Source organism: Choloepus didactylus, chromosome 19 (genome assembly GCF_015220235.1).
Source record: "Choloepus didactylus isolate mChoDid1 chromosome 19, mChoDid1.pri, whole genome shotgun sequence".
NCBI classification, from domain to species: domain Eukaryota; kingdom Metazoa; phylum Chordata; class Mammalia; order Pilosa; family Megalonychidae; genus Choloepus; species Choloepus didactylus.
Window position 1 is genome coordinate 62,239,324 of NC_051325.1, and position 17,627 is coordinate 62,256,950.

The window sequence follows — 17,627 nt, forward strand, 5'->3', positions numbered from 1 at the left end:
GTGGGTGGGGAGGTCGCCATGGGTGACATGACTGCACGATTGATGATGCAAACTTGGGCACTTTTGAAAGAGCAAAAGGGCGCCATTTGTAACCACCCTGGGACTAGTGTCAGCCAGGACTCCCCCAGCAGCTGAGGGACACGTCCTGAGGGTGGGGTCCTCTGTGAGCCGAGCTGGGGACTTTGCTTCTCCCTGCCTTGCCCCATGCCCCCTGGAGGGCACTACCAGCTGACGGGTGAGTGCCCAGCTGTGTTAGCACCTGGTTCCAGCTCCCGCCACTCTGGTCCAGGTGGCTTCCCCCGATGGGTGGGTCAGATTCATGAACCAGCTCTCCGCTCAGTTCTGCTTTCCCCCTTCTCTCCTCCTCCACCCGATGCCTCTCTTAGGAACACTGCCCAGGAAATGCAAGAAGGAGCTCTTGGCAGTGAAGCTGAGGAACCGGCCAAGCAAGCAGGAGTTAGAAGACCGGAATATTTTCCCCAGGAGGACGGATGAAGAGAGGCAGGAGATTCGGCAGCAGATTGAAATGAAACTCTCCAAGTAAGTGGGTGCGTGCGCACGCAGAGGCACCGTCCTGGCCCTTTGGGTCTGAGCTCCCTCCTCCCTGCCCGCGCCGTCCCAGGCTCGCCTGCCCCATGTGTCCACTGGGCTCCTCAGCCGCAGCATGTTGCCTTTGGACTGAGGGGGTCTTCGTCGCGGGGGCCGTCCCGCGTGTGGGAGGGTGTTGAGCAGGGCCCTGGCCTCTGCACGTCACACCCCGTGACAATCCTGTGTCCCCGGAGGTCACCAGGTGAACCCTGGATGAGAACCACGGGGTGTGGGAGCCAGTGAGGCACATGACCGTGACGGGGCAGCAGGGAGCGGTGGGGACTCCAGCAGACCGGGGAGGACGTGCCTTGTCTGGGGAGGGGAGCAGCGAGGGGGGCAGTGCCTGATCACCCACACTTCCGCCTGGTCACTTTCACGCAAGTGTGTGCATCCAGGTTTGCCAAATCAAGAAAAACTCAAAACGAGGAAAAAAATATCTGTTTTGGGCAACATGTAGGCCACGTTGAAACCCCCTGCTGTCTGGCTGTGACCCCAAGGTGCCAGCGAGCAGCGTCTGCCTTAAAGCCCCAAGGGCTCCCGTGGGCCGTCCCTGGCTCTGCCGGGTCAGAGACCTACTGGGTCTGGTCAGGGCAGGACAGAGCCACTGTGACCTGGTGACTGGGACCTGCTGGGATCCAGTCATCCCGCCCGAGGCAGAACGTTCCGGAGGGTAAGGCTGACGATGGACGGGGAGGTGAGGATGCGAAAGTGTGAACTGTGTCCACCATGGGCGGGGCAGTTCCTGAACCCCCCCCCCAGGAGTTACGGGGTGCAATGGGAAGAATGTTGACCCCTGGGCCAGGGGAGGGAACGGGGACCAGCTCTTCGTCCTGGAAAGGTGTTGGGTCGCTGTTCCAGTTTGCTAAAGCTGCCGTCAGGCAAAATACCAGAAATGGATTGGCTTTTGTAAAGGGCATTTACTTGATTACAAATTCATAGTTCTAAGGCCATAAAAGTGTCCAAACTTAGGCATCAACAAGAGGATATCTTCACTGAAGAATGGCCGATGGTGTCTGGAATGCCTCTGTCAGTGGAAAGTCACGAGGCTGGAGTCTGCTGGTGCTTTGCTCCCGGGTTGTGTTTCAAAATGGCTTTCTCCAAAATGTCCCTGGGCTTGTCTCTCTTAGCTTCTCCAGAGCAAACTCGGGGCTAGCATCTCAAAGTGTCAGAAAGCATCTCTCCAGAAGTCTCCCTCAGCTGCTCTGGGCTCTCATAGGACTCCAGTGATTTTATTAAGACCCACCCTGAAGGGGCGGGGTTACATCTCCATGGAAATAGTCAGTCAGGAGGCCACACTCTAATCAAAAAGATTAATAAACCTGCCCCCCCAAGATTTCATTAAAGAACATGGCTTTTCAGGGGGACATAGTAGATCCAAACCAGCACAGTCGCGCTGCCACTGCCCTCACTCACTGCGGCGCTCAGCGGCAGGGGCTTCGGGGCAGCCGTTGCCGGGCTCCCCCCGTGGATGAGGCTCCCCGCCCCGGCCCCCCCCCCCCCCCCAGGCTGCTGTGGCCAAGTTCCAGCTGGCGCTCAGGACCCTGCGTCCAGCCTGGGGCTGACGGATGGGGGCAGGGCCCTTCCCCTCCCGGACCCCCCCGGACCCTTCCCGTTCCTTGTGTGCAACGTGAAGAAGAGGGCAGAACCGGGGTTCCCCCAACGGAGCCACTCGTACAGGGCTGCGCGGTGGCTTCTCCCCTGTCTGCCTACTCCGGGGCACGGAAAACGTTCTTTTTCCTTCCAGTCAACGCCACCTCCTCTTCGTCATGACAGCTCTGGAATCACAGGCTCCATGTTCTAGTGACGTAGATTTCTTCAGAATAAAGGACAGGGTAATCCCTGAAACCCAAATGAGAAGCCACAGGAAAAGGCGGTGTCAGTCATAAAGCCGGAGTCATGGCGGGCACTGTGCATTTTGGTCCTCGCCCTGGTGCCTCCATTTCTTTGAAAGCTCATGTTCCTTCCCCACGTCCCCACTGTTGGATCGGCTGTCCTCATCCACTCGCCCAGGCAGCAGCTGTTGGTGAGTGCCTGCCAGACACTAGGCAAAGTACTGGGACACCACAGCAGTCAGCAGCACACACAAGACTCTGCCCTCGTGAAAGCTTCTAAGACTGTGCTTCAGGCATGGCTGGATCCAGGTGCTCATGTGACATAGGCTGAGCTAGTCTGTTTCTGTTTCTTGACCCTGCCTTATCCTGTGTGGCTTCTCAGGCCCTGCAGCTCGAGGCCCATGGCCACACCATCACAGTGGAAAGGGAAGACATGTGCCCCCAGCCCCAGTGGGAGCCCGGGAGGGCTCTCATCGGACGGGTTGGGTTATGTGCCCACCCCTGAACCATGCATCAGAGCTGGGGAAGAGATGTCAGAGAGCTCTCCTGGCATCCACATCAGGTGGCTGTGAGTCAGGATGGCCAGGTCTGCAGAGAGACATCGGTCCGCTGTGACCAGTGGCTTAGGAATGAAGCAAGGGGGATGGCCGACTCGCTCCGTGGGAGGGAAGGCGTTGTGGGAAGGCTGCACAGCAGAGTGGAGGCAGGAGGCCGGGCTGGGGTGTGTGCAAGGAAAAGCCGGGCAGTTCAACAAGCTCTGGGAGCAGTTTCTCAGCAGGGATGTGGGGATCTCCCGGTCCCTGTCAACCACGCGGGTTGCTGGCACCCTGGGACTGATGAGCTGGAATTGTGTGTTCATCCAGCTTTCGGACGCTGTGGACAAGGGTCCTGGCCTGGGGCCCCTTAGGTTGTGTGAGGATAAGGCGGGAGGTGACCGTGGATCTCGAAGCGAGACCTCACCTTCTTGATCTTCCTCTTTGCGTCTCTTCAGTGCTTTCCATTCCCGCAGAGAGAACGACTCGCTCGGCGCTGACAGGACTTGAAATAGAGGCCTTAGAACCTTCAACAGATGACTCGCTAGTTAGAACGTAATAACGTGGTGTTGATCTTGTTACACTTAACAATTTTTAGTAAGAGTTATTTTTAGGCATTGTGATAATTAGCAAACATCCGTGTGTTCATAACCAGGCTTAAGAAGTGACATTTAACAGGTAAAATACAAGGGCTTCTCACGGCTGCCAGCCCCCTGCCTTCCAGAGAGAACCACCAGTCGGGGATTGGCGTTTTATCACCCCCAGGCAAGTTTCTCTTCCTTTGCATCCATAACACTATGTGAACTCATTTTATATGTTAATAAACTTTAAGGAGATGGGATGTCTGTTCTCCTTCAATTTTCTTTCACCCCTCAGCCCCCCACTCCTTTATTTTTTGAGACTTGCCTACTTTGGAACGCATGGTTCTGGTTAACTTGTTTTTGCTGACATAATATTCCACGCTCCACTGTGCATCAGTTGACAGGTGTTTAGTTGTTTCCTCCCCTCCACTTTTGGCCTTTGCCCCAACACTAAAACAGACATTCCGGTGCCTTTTTCCTTGACCGAGAGCTTCTCTGGCATCTGTACCGAAAGGGGAACCACGTCACCGAGCTGCCAGTGTAACACTGCCAGGTTGCTCTGCAGAGTTGGCGTGCCGGCCTCTCCCCTTACCTCCTGAAGGTTCCTGCGGCTCAGCCTCGTTGCCGTTAACGCGAACGTCTCACACTCTCATTCGTGAGGTGAGACACCACGGGCTTTGTGTTTCTCTGATTTCTGGTGAGGTGGAGTCTTTGTTTTTTTTTCCCCCAGCTTTTTGGCATTTTGGTTTCTTCTATTCTTGTGCTTTCCTGCAATTTTATTTTATTTATCTTAGTAATTTTTAGGAATTCACCTTTTAGATTGTGGCTCTTAATCCTTTTTGGGTTTCATGACTTACAGGGTTCATCTCTGGTGGTGGCTGATCTTTTCATTTGCTGATTTCTTTTAATGGATACAAATTTTAATTTTTAAGGTCATCAGATTACCTATCGTATGCTTCAGGGGTTGGAAACCTTTCTGTGAAGGGCTAGAGAGTAAATATTTGTGGCTTTGCAGGCCACCTTCTCTGTCGTAAATACCTAGCTCTGGCCCATTGGCCATGCCTGCTTTTGTAAATAAAATTTTATCCACAGCCGTGCCCGTTAGCTGGTGTATCGTCCGTGGCTGCTTTTGTACTATCGCGGCAAAGTTCGCTGACCCTTGGTGCGCTTTATGGGTTGTACTATTTGTATCATGTTTTTAAAAAACCCTTCCCCTCCCCGAGGTAAAAAATGGTAGATTTACTTGTTGTATTATTTCTGTAGTTATCTTCCAATCCCGCCACTAGATCATGGTTTTCTAGTTGCTAAACATACTGAGTTCTCTTTCAAATGAAGTAGTAAGTAGATTGTTTAAAGAGAAAGTAAGTAAATGCTAAGTAAAAGAAACAAGGACAAAAATTATCGCAGTGATACACGAGGAAGGGAAGGCTGGGCTGCGCCCCCAATTGCGGATATGGGGGTGGGGGGTGAGGGTGGAGCTGCTGGGAAAACCAAGCCGTAGGGCCTTGACGACCACCTGAGTGGAGGCAGTGCCCCCAAAACGCCGTCCCTGGGCCGAGGTCCCTTCCATTACTCACTGAGGCTGAAACTAATTTTAAACCTTGGACTCAAATGAGTAGCTTCCTAAAAATCCATCAACATGTTTAAAAACCAAGAAGCCATCCCCAAATTAGACACCGTCAACAGCAGCTGAGACGTCACATCCCGGAGGCCAGCGGTGGCCTTGCTGGGCAGCCTGGTTTGTTTTCCCCTAAAGAAATGGTTTAATTGGGTCCCTTTGTCTTTGTGTTGCCTCCTTTAAGAGCTCCTCCTGCCATCTCTTGCTGAATAATTCAGCCCTTGGTTGCCATGGCAACTTGCCATCCACCAGATCCCGATGCTCAGGGGGTGTGTTTGTTTAGCTTTATTGTTTTATTTTATCTCAGGCCCTGAATATTTTATCTTCTAAGTGCTCCGGAGTGTTTTCTGGACCAAGGATCACTGTTTGCTTGATCTCCTACCCCGTACTTGTGCCCACGCCCGTGTGCCTGGTCCAGGGGTGCGACTGAAGATGGCATCCTCTCTGGGGGAGGAAAGAACCCTGTGATGGTCTCCCCCTTTGTGTAAGGGCTCGGTTTACTCTTAACGCACATGCACACGAATCATAGGGCCTGCGTGACCCACACCCAGTAGGTGTGTTCTGGAAATAGTGTACACAGGCTCAGACTGTGTCATTTGAATCCTGCCACGCGTGCACAATTTAAGAGAGCTGCTGCTGGGGACAGCTTTCATTTTTTTAAGTGCAGGAAGTTTTGCTGACTGTCCCTCGTTTAATTTAATCCTTACAACAACCTGATGCAGTAGGCATTTTTATCAGCTCCACTTTGCAGATGAGAAACCGAGCCATAAGGAGTGTCTAAGCACGTTGCCTCGGTCACAGAGCCAGGAGAAGGTGCTGGCATCTAATGGAACCCCGGTCCCAGGGCCACCAGGGAGCATCTGGCTAGCGCCGCACTCTTGTGCCTGGTTCATCTTACCGACAGATTTGGGTTTTCCTTACTGGTTTGGCCTTGCTTGGGCTGAGTGCAGACAACCACTACACCTTGGTACCTCAGGTACATGTTAGGGCAGGGGGTAGCAGGAGACGATGCCAAATGCCACACACTGTCGGGGCAGTAGCAGTGGGACCTTGTCAGTGAGGATGTTTGGAAAGAGGCCCGCGGCCACGCAAGACTTGGGGGACGCATGGAAGGGCGAGTGGACGTGCGGCCTCCCCTGTCTGAGCTGCGTCTGCCTCTTGATCTGTAGAGTGTGGACAGGGCCCGTGCCTTGCCCTCCTCCTCTGGAAGCTCCAGGTTGTTCCTGGGGAAGCTGGTTCCTGGCAGGCAGTGCTCGGGGGGTCGTTGCCTCCGCTGTGAGGCTGGACAGGGCAAGGGTGCCCAGCCGGCGCATGAGGACCCAGTGGCTCTGTGCGTCCGCCCCTCCCAGCCAGGGCCTGGTGGTCCTGCCTGGAGCCAGCGGTGTTGCTAACCGTCCTTCCTGTCCATGGCTGCAGACCGAGGGGCTGGGCAGGCCATGCCAAGCCACGCACAGACCCCCAGGACATCTCCCCCCGGGAGCCCGCTTCCCGGAGACGTGCGGGAAAAACTCATTAATGCTCAGTGGCCCTCCAGGAGTTGGCATTGAGATGTCAACACAGGATTTAAATGACTTTCCTTCCGTCCCTTTGTACATGTTGTTCTGCTGCGTCCAGAACAGGCTGTCGCTCCTTGCTGCCTCCACAAGGACACAAGTTCCCGGGGAAAGAAAGTGTCGTGCTCTGTGGCCCCCAGCCCCCTTGCCCACTTGAGTTCTGCAGGGTTTTTTTTTCTTTTTTTTTTATTATTCATTTTATTGAGATATATTCACATACCACGCAGTCATACAAAACAAATCGTACATTTGATTGCTCACAGTACCATTACATAGTTGTACATTCATTACCAAAATCAATCCCCGACACCCTCATTACCACACACACAAAAATAACCAGAATAATAATTAAAGTGAAAAGGAGCAACTAAAGTAAAAAAGAACACTGGGGGCCCTTGTCTGTTTGTTTGTTTCCTTCCCCCACCTTCCCACTCATCCATCCACAAACTAGACAAAGGGGAGTGTGATCCCTATGGCCCCCCCAATCCCACTGTCCCCCCTCATAAGCCACATTTTTATACAATTTTCTTCAAGATTCATGGGTTCTGGGTTGTAGTTTGATAGTTTCAGGTATCCACCACCAGCTACCCCAATTCATTAGAACCTAAAAAGGGTTGTCTATATTGCGCGTAAGAGTGCCCACCAGAGTGACCTCTCGGCTCCTTTTGGAATCTCTCTGCCACTGAAGCTTATTTCATTTCCTTTCACATCCCCCTTTTGGTCAAGAAGATGTTCTCCGTCCCATGATGCCGGGTCTACATTCCTCCCCGGGAGTCATATTCCACGTTGCCAGGGAGATTCACTCCCCTGGGTGTCTGATCCCACGTAGGGGGGAGGGCAGTGATTTCACCTTTCAAGTTGGCTTAGGTAGAGAGAGAGGGCCACATCTGAGCAACAAAGAGGCATTCGGGAGGAGGCTCTTAGGCACAACCATAGGGAGGCCTAGCCTCTCCTTTGCAGCAACCGTCTTCCCAAGGGCAGATTCTGTGGTAGAGGGCTCAACCCATCAAACCACCAGTCCCCTATGTCTGTGGGCATGTTAGCAACCATGGAGGTAGGGCAGGCCAATACCCCCTGCAGGGGTTTTAAGGAGAACACTCGATACTCTCAGGCACAGGGGCGGAAACTGGCCAAAGCTGATCCCCGGGGGCCACGGGACGCAAGGCCTTGGTATGTTCTTTCTGCTGAAGCCGTAGAGGAGTGCGGTTCTGTGGGCCCAGAGATTTCAAGAATACACAAATCTTGCCTTTCTCTGGGCTTCTCAGACTGGCGGTTGAGCTGCTTTTAATTGCCCTGAAAGGAAACTGCTCCTTTCCAAAGCATTGCAGCTTCAATGCAGGGCAGGAGGCTGTGTAAAGATGGGCAGCCGTTGGCAGATCCTTGCTGCCTTCCTCTCCCGGCCTACAGGGTCCTGCGTGGGCACCTGGTTCATCCTCAGAGAACGGAACCCAGGCTCAAGGGTGTCGTCCAAGACGGGACCTGCAGAGGCCGTTGTTGCTGTGCTGACGATGCCACCCCTGTCTGTTGTCTGCTGTGCTCCGGCATCGGCCGAGTGCTCCCTGAAGCCCCTGGGCCCCCTGGGCCTGGCACTGGTGGAGGCCACTCTCCAGGGGAGGCCGCAGGCTCCCAGAGAGGAGTCGCTTGCTCGCTCTCACCCGGCTGGGGGATGGCGGCAGGAAAAGGCGAGAGGACGTTGGTCATAAGTCCCCCTTGGTTCACATCCCTGGCTGTGCATCCAGACACCAGGGGGGCTTCATGAGGACACAATTCCCAGGCCCCACCCTGAGCTCCTGCGTGGGAATCTGTCTTAACTGAGCCCACCCCCACCCACCCCCTCCAGGGACACTGGCGCCTTGTGTTGCGCTGTGTGCCCTTCCTCAGGACCCGTGCAGGAGGGTTCTCCTGTGCTTCAGGATCAGAATAAGCTCTGTTTCTGCGTGACAGCGGGCCTGGCGGCATCTTGAGGACAATGCATGTTCTGTGCTGCATCATATCCCTTTTGGTTTGGCCACCAGGAAGCTCAGAGCCAGCTGTGCAGCTGTCTGAGGCAGCTGTGTCGTAGCACGTGGAGGGCACCTGTGTTTGACCTTCTGTTGTTTGGCTTTTGCTTCAGTTTCCTCATCTCCTCGTTCTATAGGCAAGGGAGGGTGTATATTTCTATAAACACTTTCAAATCCATTCTAGGCTTTTATTTTTTTAGATTTTTATTTTGAAATACTTTCAGGCTTACAGGCAGCTACAAAAATAGTTCAAGCCCCATACGGAGAACTCCAGCGTACCCCTACCCACCACCACCCGGAAAGCCAGAGCCACCAAATTTAAAATTTTGCTGCATTTACCCTATCATTCTGTCTGTCCATCTGTCTAGCCATCTGTCTGTCTATCAATCCATTTTCCAAACACTTGAGTGTAGGTTTTCTGTATCATGCTCCTTGAACACTTAATACTGCCACGTACAATTCCTAAGAACAAGGGTATTTTCAAGTTCAAGAAATTTAATATTGATATAAAGTTTGCAATCTACATTTCAATTTTCATATATTCCAGTAATTTCCCTTAGAGCTTTTTCTCCCCCCTTGCTACATGCGATCTAGGATCGTGCCTTGCATTTAATTATCATTTTCCCTTTCGTTGCTCACTTTTTGTTCCCTTCCTGAGGTAACATGTATACAACATGCACTTCCCACAGGAACCCTCCCAAGCACGCCGCCATTCACCGCGACTAATCACATTCACCGTGTAGCCGGCCCCTCACCACCTTCTGTTGTAAAACTTTCCCGTCTCCCCAGACAGAAACCCACACCCTTATAGATTAACTCCCGTCCCCTCCCCATCGGCCCTGGCAACCTGGACTCTCATTTCTGTCTCTAGGCGCTTGCATGTTCTCCAGTATTTTCTTTTTAGTTACCATGGGGCTTAAACTTAACATTGTAACTCTCTAAAAATCTTAACTTCAATGGTGCACACAAACCATGGTCCGAAACCTCTGTTCCCCCCATCTTCATGTGGTGCTTATCACAAATTACGTATTTATACATTATGAGCCCAAAGCCCTGAATTCTCGTCACATTTTATGCATGCACCTTTTAGATCTTGTAGGAAATAAAAAGTGGAGTTACAAACCAAAAATACAGTAGCTCTGGCATTTATGTTTACCTGTGTTGTAACCCTCACTGGAGATCTTGAGCCTTCACGTGGCTTTAATCTGGTGCACTTTGTCCTCTCCTTTCCCCCTGCAGAGCACTCGCTCTGGCATCTTTAGTAGGGCTGGTCCAGTAGTGACAAAGTCCCTCAGCTTTTGATTATCTGGGAATGTCTTAATCCCTCCCTTATTTTTGAAAGACAGTTTCTCAGGATATAGAATTCTTGGCTGACAATTTTTTGCTTTCAGCCCTTTAAATGTGTCATCCGCCGGCCTTCTTGCCTCCATGATTTCCGGTGAGAACTTGGCGGTTAATCTTACAGAGCCCATCCCCTCACCCCCACCTTGTGCACGACATGCTGCCTCTCTCTTGTGCTCTCAGAATTCTCTCTTAATCTTTGGCTTTCAATAATTTGATTACAACATGGCGCATTGTGGGTACATTTGGGTTTATTCTGTTTGGAGTTCTTTGAGCCTCTTGGATGTGTCTCTTCATGTCTTTTGTTAAATTTGAGAAGTTTTTAGCCATTATTTCTTAGAATACTCTCTCTGTCCCTTTCTTTCTTTCTCCTTCTGAGACCTCCACAAACTGTGCCTTGGAATATTTGATGGCATCCCACAGGCTCCTCGGGCTCTGTTCACTTTTTCTTCACTTTTCTGATTTCAATTGTTTTATTTTCAAATTCTCTGATTTTTTCTTTTGTCGACTCCAATCTGCTGTTGATCCCATTCTAAATTTTTAATATAAAAATGCAAGTAGAAATACAGAGTTTTCATGGAGGCCTTCTTAGCATGTGAGAGATTTCGCCGCTTGTCTCATGTCAGGATGGCTTTCCATATGCTGCTACACCATTTTCAAATGTGCATTTCTAACAGCATTTTAGTATCTAAGGAGTAGATAGATGTGCCAGATTGTTTTTCTGTCCCACCATCAATAGACTTTTATCTTGCCTCAGGATTTTTACTTTTAAAATAAAACTATAATAATTGTTTTCACATGCCAGCTTTTAAAAATTTTTTCTTTGGAATATTTACATAAGATACATTTCCAGAAATGTAAAAGAAAGAAAGAAAAAAGAAAAATGTAATGAATGAGACGGATAATGTCATTATTCAAGAATGAAGATAAGTTGTCAATGTGAGAAACAAGCACTATTCCTAAAAAGGAATAAATGCTCACCCGATTGTGGAGAAGAAAAGAATTTATTCACGATCTTGCAAGAACGGGTGCCCAACCAAGACGTGGGGGTTGGCGCGCAGAACGATAGGCCCAGCAGTATTTATTCCCTACACCTAACCGCAAGTCCCTCCCCTGTTTCTCCATTGGCTGGATACTTCAGAGGTTACATTCTATCCGACAAGCCTAACTAGCCCAGCAAATTTGAAACATGCAGCCCACCCAAATGGAAACATTTGAAAGAAAAGTCTCCTGTGCAAACTTGGAACATTTGAAAGAAGTCTCCACCCCTCTTTCCTTTGTTCTTGAACTGCAGAGCCAGTCTGAGCTAGTTTGGTAACAACTTATGAAGCTGCTTAAGGAACATCTACCCCCCACCCCCCGCAGTCTCCACCTTGCAAGGACAGTGGGCAGATAAACAGGAGGACTGGCCACTGATAACCACTTGGCTTCTTGACCCTCTGCCATTCCCCTGAGCTGCCCCCACCCTGTGTGAAAGCTAAACTTAATCTAATTCTCACACCAAGAAATGCAGTAGGATCCTGACAGAGAGTGGGGAGAAAAAGCTAGAATGCCTGGTTCAGGAGGGCAGAGCCAAAATTTGTAAACAAGTATGTGTGTGTGTGTGTGTGTGTGTATATATATATATAATAAATATTTCAACTCCACTAGTGACTACAGATATAAAAATTACACCACTGTAGGGAATGCTTTGGCCCAATTATGAATTTACAATGAAACTTTAAAATAGCAATATCCATATCGAGTGAGGCTGCTGTTTGCACACACGCATCACTGCTGGCAGCCACGGGGGACTATGTGACCGGGAAATAATTAAGCCAAACATATAAAGAGCCAGGCTAATCATTTGCATGTTTCAGCTCAGCATAGGGTTTCTGGAAGCTTATTTTGAGGAATTTAGAAGGAAAATAATAAACAAGGAAAGGGATGCCATCATCTCTCTTAAGTCCAGAGGAGATGGGAGGCTTTTGCGCGCGCCGGCCCGCAGGTTCTGGTTTGCTCTGTAGGGGTGGCCGAGGCTGTGCCGGAAGCAGGGCGAGGGACCGCTGGCTTCTCTGGTTCTTGCTTTGAGATTTTGCTGAGCCACGGGTGACTGTCCACGCTTGACAGTTCTTGAGCTTTCTCGGGGTGGGGGGTGTCCCAGGTCCCAGTACTTTCTGCAAATCCCCTTGCCCGGCCCTCCGAGCGAGCCAGCGAGGCAACGCCTTCGTCATCCCCGTTTGAGGCCGGGCAGCGAGGCAGGTGCTAATGTGGTCGCAGGTGACCCAGCTCCCCTGCGGAGGGTCGGGGGCAGCCTGGGGGGCGCAGGGGCTGCTCTCTGGGGCTGGGCTGCCGGGGGCACGTCCTTGGCCTCGGGCCTCCCTCCCTGCCCTGCTGCGTGGCGCTCCTGGCAGCCCTGCTCCCCCCGGCTGTCTCTCACGGCGCCAGGCTCGAGCACACCGGCCACCTTCCCACTCGACCTTGGCCGCTGTGCTGCCCGTCATCACTCCAGGCCTCGCTGGGGACGGCGCGTGACGGGGTTCAGAGAGCCTCTCCCCTCCATGTGTGTGTTCACCAGGGCAGGCCCGTCGTAGGTGCTGGAGACAGAACGCGCTGGGTTGTGTAGACGTGTCCTGCAGAGGCCACTGTTCAGGTGGGTGGTGGAGCGGAAATCCACCCCAGCGGGGGCCCACCCCAACAGGGACCTCGTTCTGCTGTCGGTTTGTGCCGCACCTGCCGTGGAAATGATCCTCACTTCTGCAGAATTGTCCTTTGGTGAATTTCAGACAAGTGGGAAGAGGACTAGTCACCTTTGTAACCGAATCTGCCTTCTGCTGCCAGATCGCCACGTGAGACAGCAGCAGCCCACCTGGACTGGCCCTTTGCCGTTTGCCAAGCGCCTGCTGATGGCTCTGCAACCCTCGTAGCCACGTGGGCAGGTGTGCTCGATGGGAGAAACCGGGGACAGAGGATAAGATGCATTTCCAGGGTCTCGCCATTAGTGAACAGCAAAGCCAGGCGGAAGGTTCCAGAACCTTTGCTCCTAACCCCTGAGCCTTACTGCCTGATACTCTAGCATCGAGCTGTCATCTTGGAAAGCTGCAGACGTGCTATGGCTAAAGGCAGTTTCTGGTGGATGTCAGGATGCAGGAGGCTGTGAACGTCAGGGACTTGTTGAGCTGAATCCCCCGTGCTGTCCCCTCCAGCGACCCCGGAGCCCTGCTCTGTGTGCCACGCCTGCAGCGCATGGTACACGCGTCACCTCGCTGGCCCTGGCAACACCCTCCTGGTCCCCGTGTTGCAGTCCTCACTAAGGAATGGATCCACACGGTGCACCTAGGACAGGACCCAGCCCCCAGCTAGCACTTGTGACCTGCTGTTTTCATAAAACGATTATTGCAGCCATCCTTAAAAGTTCTTGCAGATTTTGCCCACTACTCCATACCAGACTGCTGTGATACGAGATAACGTTTTAAAGTACTTCCACGGAAAGGTGGAGACTGGGGGGTCAGATGTGCCCTCGCACGTCGCCGGGGGCCCAACCCCAGCCTGGGGTGGGGAGCACAGGAGGAAGGGAGGGACACGTGGGCAAGTTCTGAGTTTGAATTTGCACACGGAGGTTAGGGGCTGTCCGTGGGACGTCCGGGAACAGATGCCCAGATGCAGGTAGTCCTCCAGGCAAGTGGGGATGCAGCGTCCCTGGTGCGCTTAGTGGTAGTTAAGGCCACCAGTGTGGACGTGCTCGCCGAAGGAGCATGTGGACCATGACGAAGAGGCCACGGGCGGTTCTGAATTAGTCGGGCGGCAGCTGTGAGCAGAGCCGGCTCAGAGAGGAGGGCACTGGAGGGCCGCTGCGGGGTTTTACGTGGTTGCATGTTTCCTTTTATCTTTAGTTTGTTTTCTACCTGAGTATCTTCCTTTTGATTTTGAATCACTTCTACAGACTGGGAATGAGACGAGGGGCCACAGTGGGCATCCATGTGTCTGGGTTTAATGAGCCTCGGCTGTCTCCTGGAAATGCAATACAAGGAGAGCAGGGGGGCTTGAAATCCATTTTTCTTTGTTCTGGAAGCCTACAGGGCTTAAGTGGCTGGACCTTGCTGAATAATTTGGGGTAGCGGGTTAGACATACCAGGAGCCAAGTATTTCTCAGAGTGAAAGGCTAGCTCTTCCTCACGTCACCAAGGAGGTGGCCGGGCCCTAGTTCTCTGACTTCAAAGGCACTGTCCTGTAAGCCTGACCTGGGGGCTGTAGCCCTGACGCCCCTCGCTGAATGCATAGTCAAAAGAACCCTGTAATTGAAGAAGGTTCCCCCCTAATAAACAGGCTGCACGAGGAAAGCACAAAATGTTCCAGCACTGGCCTCAGCTCTGCCAGGGAAACCTCAGAGGGTTAAGTTTGGCTTCCCAATATGCAAATGCACATCCTCCTGCTCAATCTTCGGAATTGCCAGTGGGACAATTTCCCAAGAGATTTTCAGGAAATGGGGGAAAGAAAGAAGTGCATGGGTAGACTAATAAAAAATTCATTATGCCCAAGATAACTCTCAAACAAAAAAAACTAATGGTTCTTTATCCTTGGCACAACGAGATGCGGTTGTGGTGGGAAGGATAAGGTTTAGCCCTGATGGGCTTCCATTTTACAGTGGGCTCCAGATTTACAAAACAGATAATTAGGCCTGTGATTATTAGCCTATTAACCTTTTAACCTTTTTGTGGGCATGGATTTAAGAAACTGATGAAAGCTTTAAGCACACTGGATATGCAAGATCTCTTGTAAGAATTCAGGAATTCCAGCCCTGAGAGCCACCTTTTACCTGGAGTCATCCATGTGTGCGAAGGTTATGACACCCAATTCCTGCTTGGGGGTCTCAGTATCTCCATGCTGCATCTGGGAAAAGCGATGCTCAGAATTATTAGTACCCAGAGTTGCTGAGTGAGGACACGAGCTTAGGCCTGTCCAGCTTGGAGCCCCTTCTCTTAGAACTCACTGCTCTGACCTGCCTTACAAGTTCCTGAGGCTCATCCATGAACCATCCCCTTGCTGAGAACCACTGAATCCTTTGTATGATTCTCAACTTAGGCACTAAAATTTCTTAGAAGGAAGAGTATTGCTCCTTTTATACTTTACCCCCAGTACCTGGCACAATTCCTGTTACATATGAGGCTCTCAGCTAATAATTGCTGCATGGATGGGTGGGTGGATGGATGAGTGTTTGGTTGGTTGTATGGTTAGATGGATGCCCAGGTGGACAAAGAGATGGTTGGACGAATAGATGGGTTAGTGGGTGGGTGGATGGATGGAGAGATGAGTGGTTGCATATACTTAGATGGATTGGCAAGTGGATGGAGAAATAGTTGGAGGGATACATGCATTGATGTGTGGTTGGATGGCTGCACAGATGGATGGATGGAGAGGTAGAGAAGGAAATAGTTGGATTAGTGGATGGATGGATGGATGGATGGATGGTTGCCTAATTGGATGATGTGGACCTCCAGATCCACAGGGGACTGAAGGCATTCCATGTCTTACCACTGCAGATTGCAGCCTCCCACGGATGACAGGGCTGGTCTTAAAGCTTCCTGGCCACTTGTCAGGAGGAAGAGAGGAAAAAGCTTTACCAGGGTGAACGTAATTCACATTAACCCCTGACTTGGGAGAGGTGGTGGTGGTGGTGGGGTTTGGGGCACGGTGCCCTCGGCTCGTTTCACAGAGTAGCAGCCACAGGTTTAAATGCCCAGTGAGTGAGGTGGGCAGCGGGGGCTGTGGCAAATTGGACTTGTGTGTCCCTGCTGGAAACTCGGCTCTGGTGGACGGTCACCCCCGGGAAAGTCCCGCACAGTGTGGCCCTGATCTTTCACGAGCAACTGCAAGTTTTGACTGATGTGCAAAGTCTCCGTTTATATGTTGGGAGCTTATTCACATTTAACACAAGCAGTGCTTGGGTCCCATAAAATGCGTCCGTGGGCTGTATTTGGCTTGGGGCCACCCATTTGCCACTTCTGCTATGAAGTCACTTATGCCCTTGTTTTATGCGAAGCTCATTCTTGTTTGTGCCAGGATTCAGGGGACTTGGGGCTGTTGACTTAATGTGGGGAACACAAATCTATGAGCATGGAGATTGCCTGTCAGCAGCAGAGACGTCAGGACCCATGGTCGTGCCTTCCGTTGCCTTGTGTGGCCCCGGCGAATCCTGTGCCTTCCTCTGACAGGAGGGTGTCGGGTGGAAGAGCTCGGACAACCTCTCCACTCTGCACAGCAGGGAGAAGGCAGCCCAGGGTGACGAGTGCGAGCCCTGAGCAGCTGCCCCGGCCCCATCCCGGCTCCGCCGCCTTCCAGCTATGTTTCCCTGGGCAAGCACCTCCCTGGGATGTGGTGCATCTCCCCTCTCTGTGAGGTGGGGAGGACGCAGCTCCCATCTCCTAGGGCTGTGGAGAGGATTCCACGAGACAGGACGTGCAAAGCACAGAGGATTGTGCCTGGCAGAGAGTTGTCCTCGGGGAAGAGAATACATGGACGTGAGCTCCATGAGGGCAGGGCTTTGCCTCTCTCTGTTTTATTACCGATATATACTCCACAGACCTACTGTTCACCCCCTTTAGAGTGTACGATACAGTGGATTTTAGTGTATTCACAGAGTTGTGTATCGACAGTCAACTTCAGAACATTTTCATTACCCCAAAAAGAAACCCCTCACCCCTTAGCTGTACCCCCAATCCCTGGAACAGTACCTGGGATGTGTGGGTGCCTAATTCTGCACTTATTATTATGAGGATTAAATGGGATACTCCATTTGCATTAGCCGTCACATTAACTTCGTCATCTTTATCTTCATCAAGCCTCATCATCTTCCTTGGCAGCTTCATCCTTGTCATCATCATCACTGTTCACCTTCATCTTTTTCTTTGTCTTCATGTTTTTGTTCATTTTGTCATCATCGTCTTCTTCATCAACACCTTCATAATTTTAATCTTTGGCTTTGTTATCTTTCTATTCATCAACATCTTCATCAATTTTATTTTCATCTTCATCATCTTCAACATCTTTATCATCTTTGCCAAGTCACCATCTTTTTTATTTTTGTCATCATCTCCCTCATCTCCATCATCTTCATCCCCACCATTGTCTTTAATTTGTCCAGCCTCTAATGTGTAGGAAGCACCAGGGGTGCCATCTTTGAGGGGGTGAAGCCCACTCCTACGGCAGGGTCAGGCCTGGTGCTGATCTGCCAGGAGAGGAGGGGAGACCTGAGTGTACTGAGGAGGGGTGGGGTTGGGGGTTTGGCCCAGACGTCACAACCCTGCAGGCTCAGTACGTGGTGCCCGTGCTGTGGCCTGGCTAGAGAGAGCGGTGACCTCCAGGTAACAGCCACCTTGCTGCAGGGGCCTGTGGGGCCCACTCTCTAGGACCCTCTTTGGATTTCGAGATCTCAGAAACAGAGGCCTTTTGTGTTAAGCAATTTATATGATTTTATTCCTTTGTAGGTGAGGCAGATTTATCTGATGGCTTTCCTAGTCCTCCAGGGAATCTTGGGCATGTAACCAGGACTTTCAGTCTCTTTGTTTAACTGGGATCAGGTCCCTTCTGTACAGTTAAGCCCTC

General features: G+C 51.4%; 1 protein-coding gene across 4 annotated transcripts in view; it reads left to right on the top strand.

Moving 5' to 3' along the window:
* PHACTR3 (phosphatase and actin regulator 3) overlaps window positions 1-17,627 on the top strand; it is a 237,698-nt gene that overhangs the window by 192,481 nt on the left and 27,590 nt on the right. For all 4 annotated transcript variants that reach the window (XM_037811591.1, XM_037811593.1, XM_037811590.1 and 1 more), the window contains exon 8: window positions 387-540. In XM_037811591.1, the coding sequence (XP_037667519.1) occupies window positions 387-540 (154 nt within the window). The remainder of the gene's footprint in view (window positions 1-386; window positions 541-17,627) is intronic.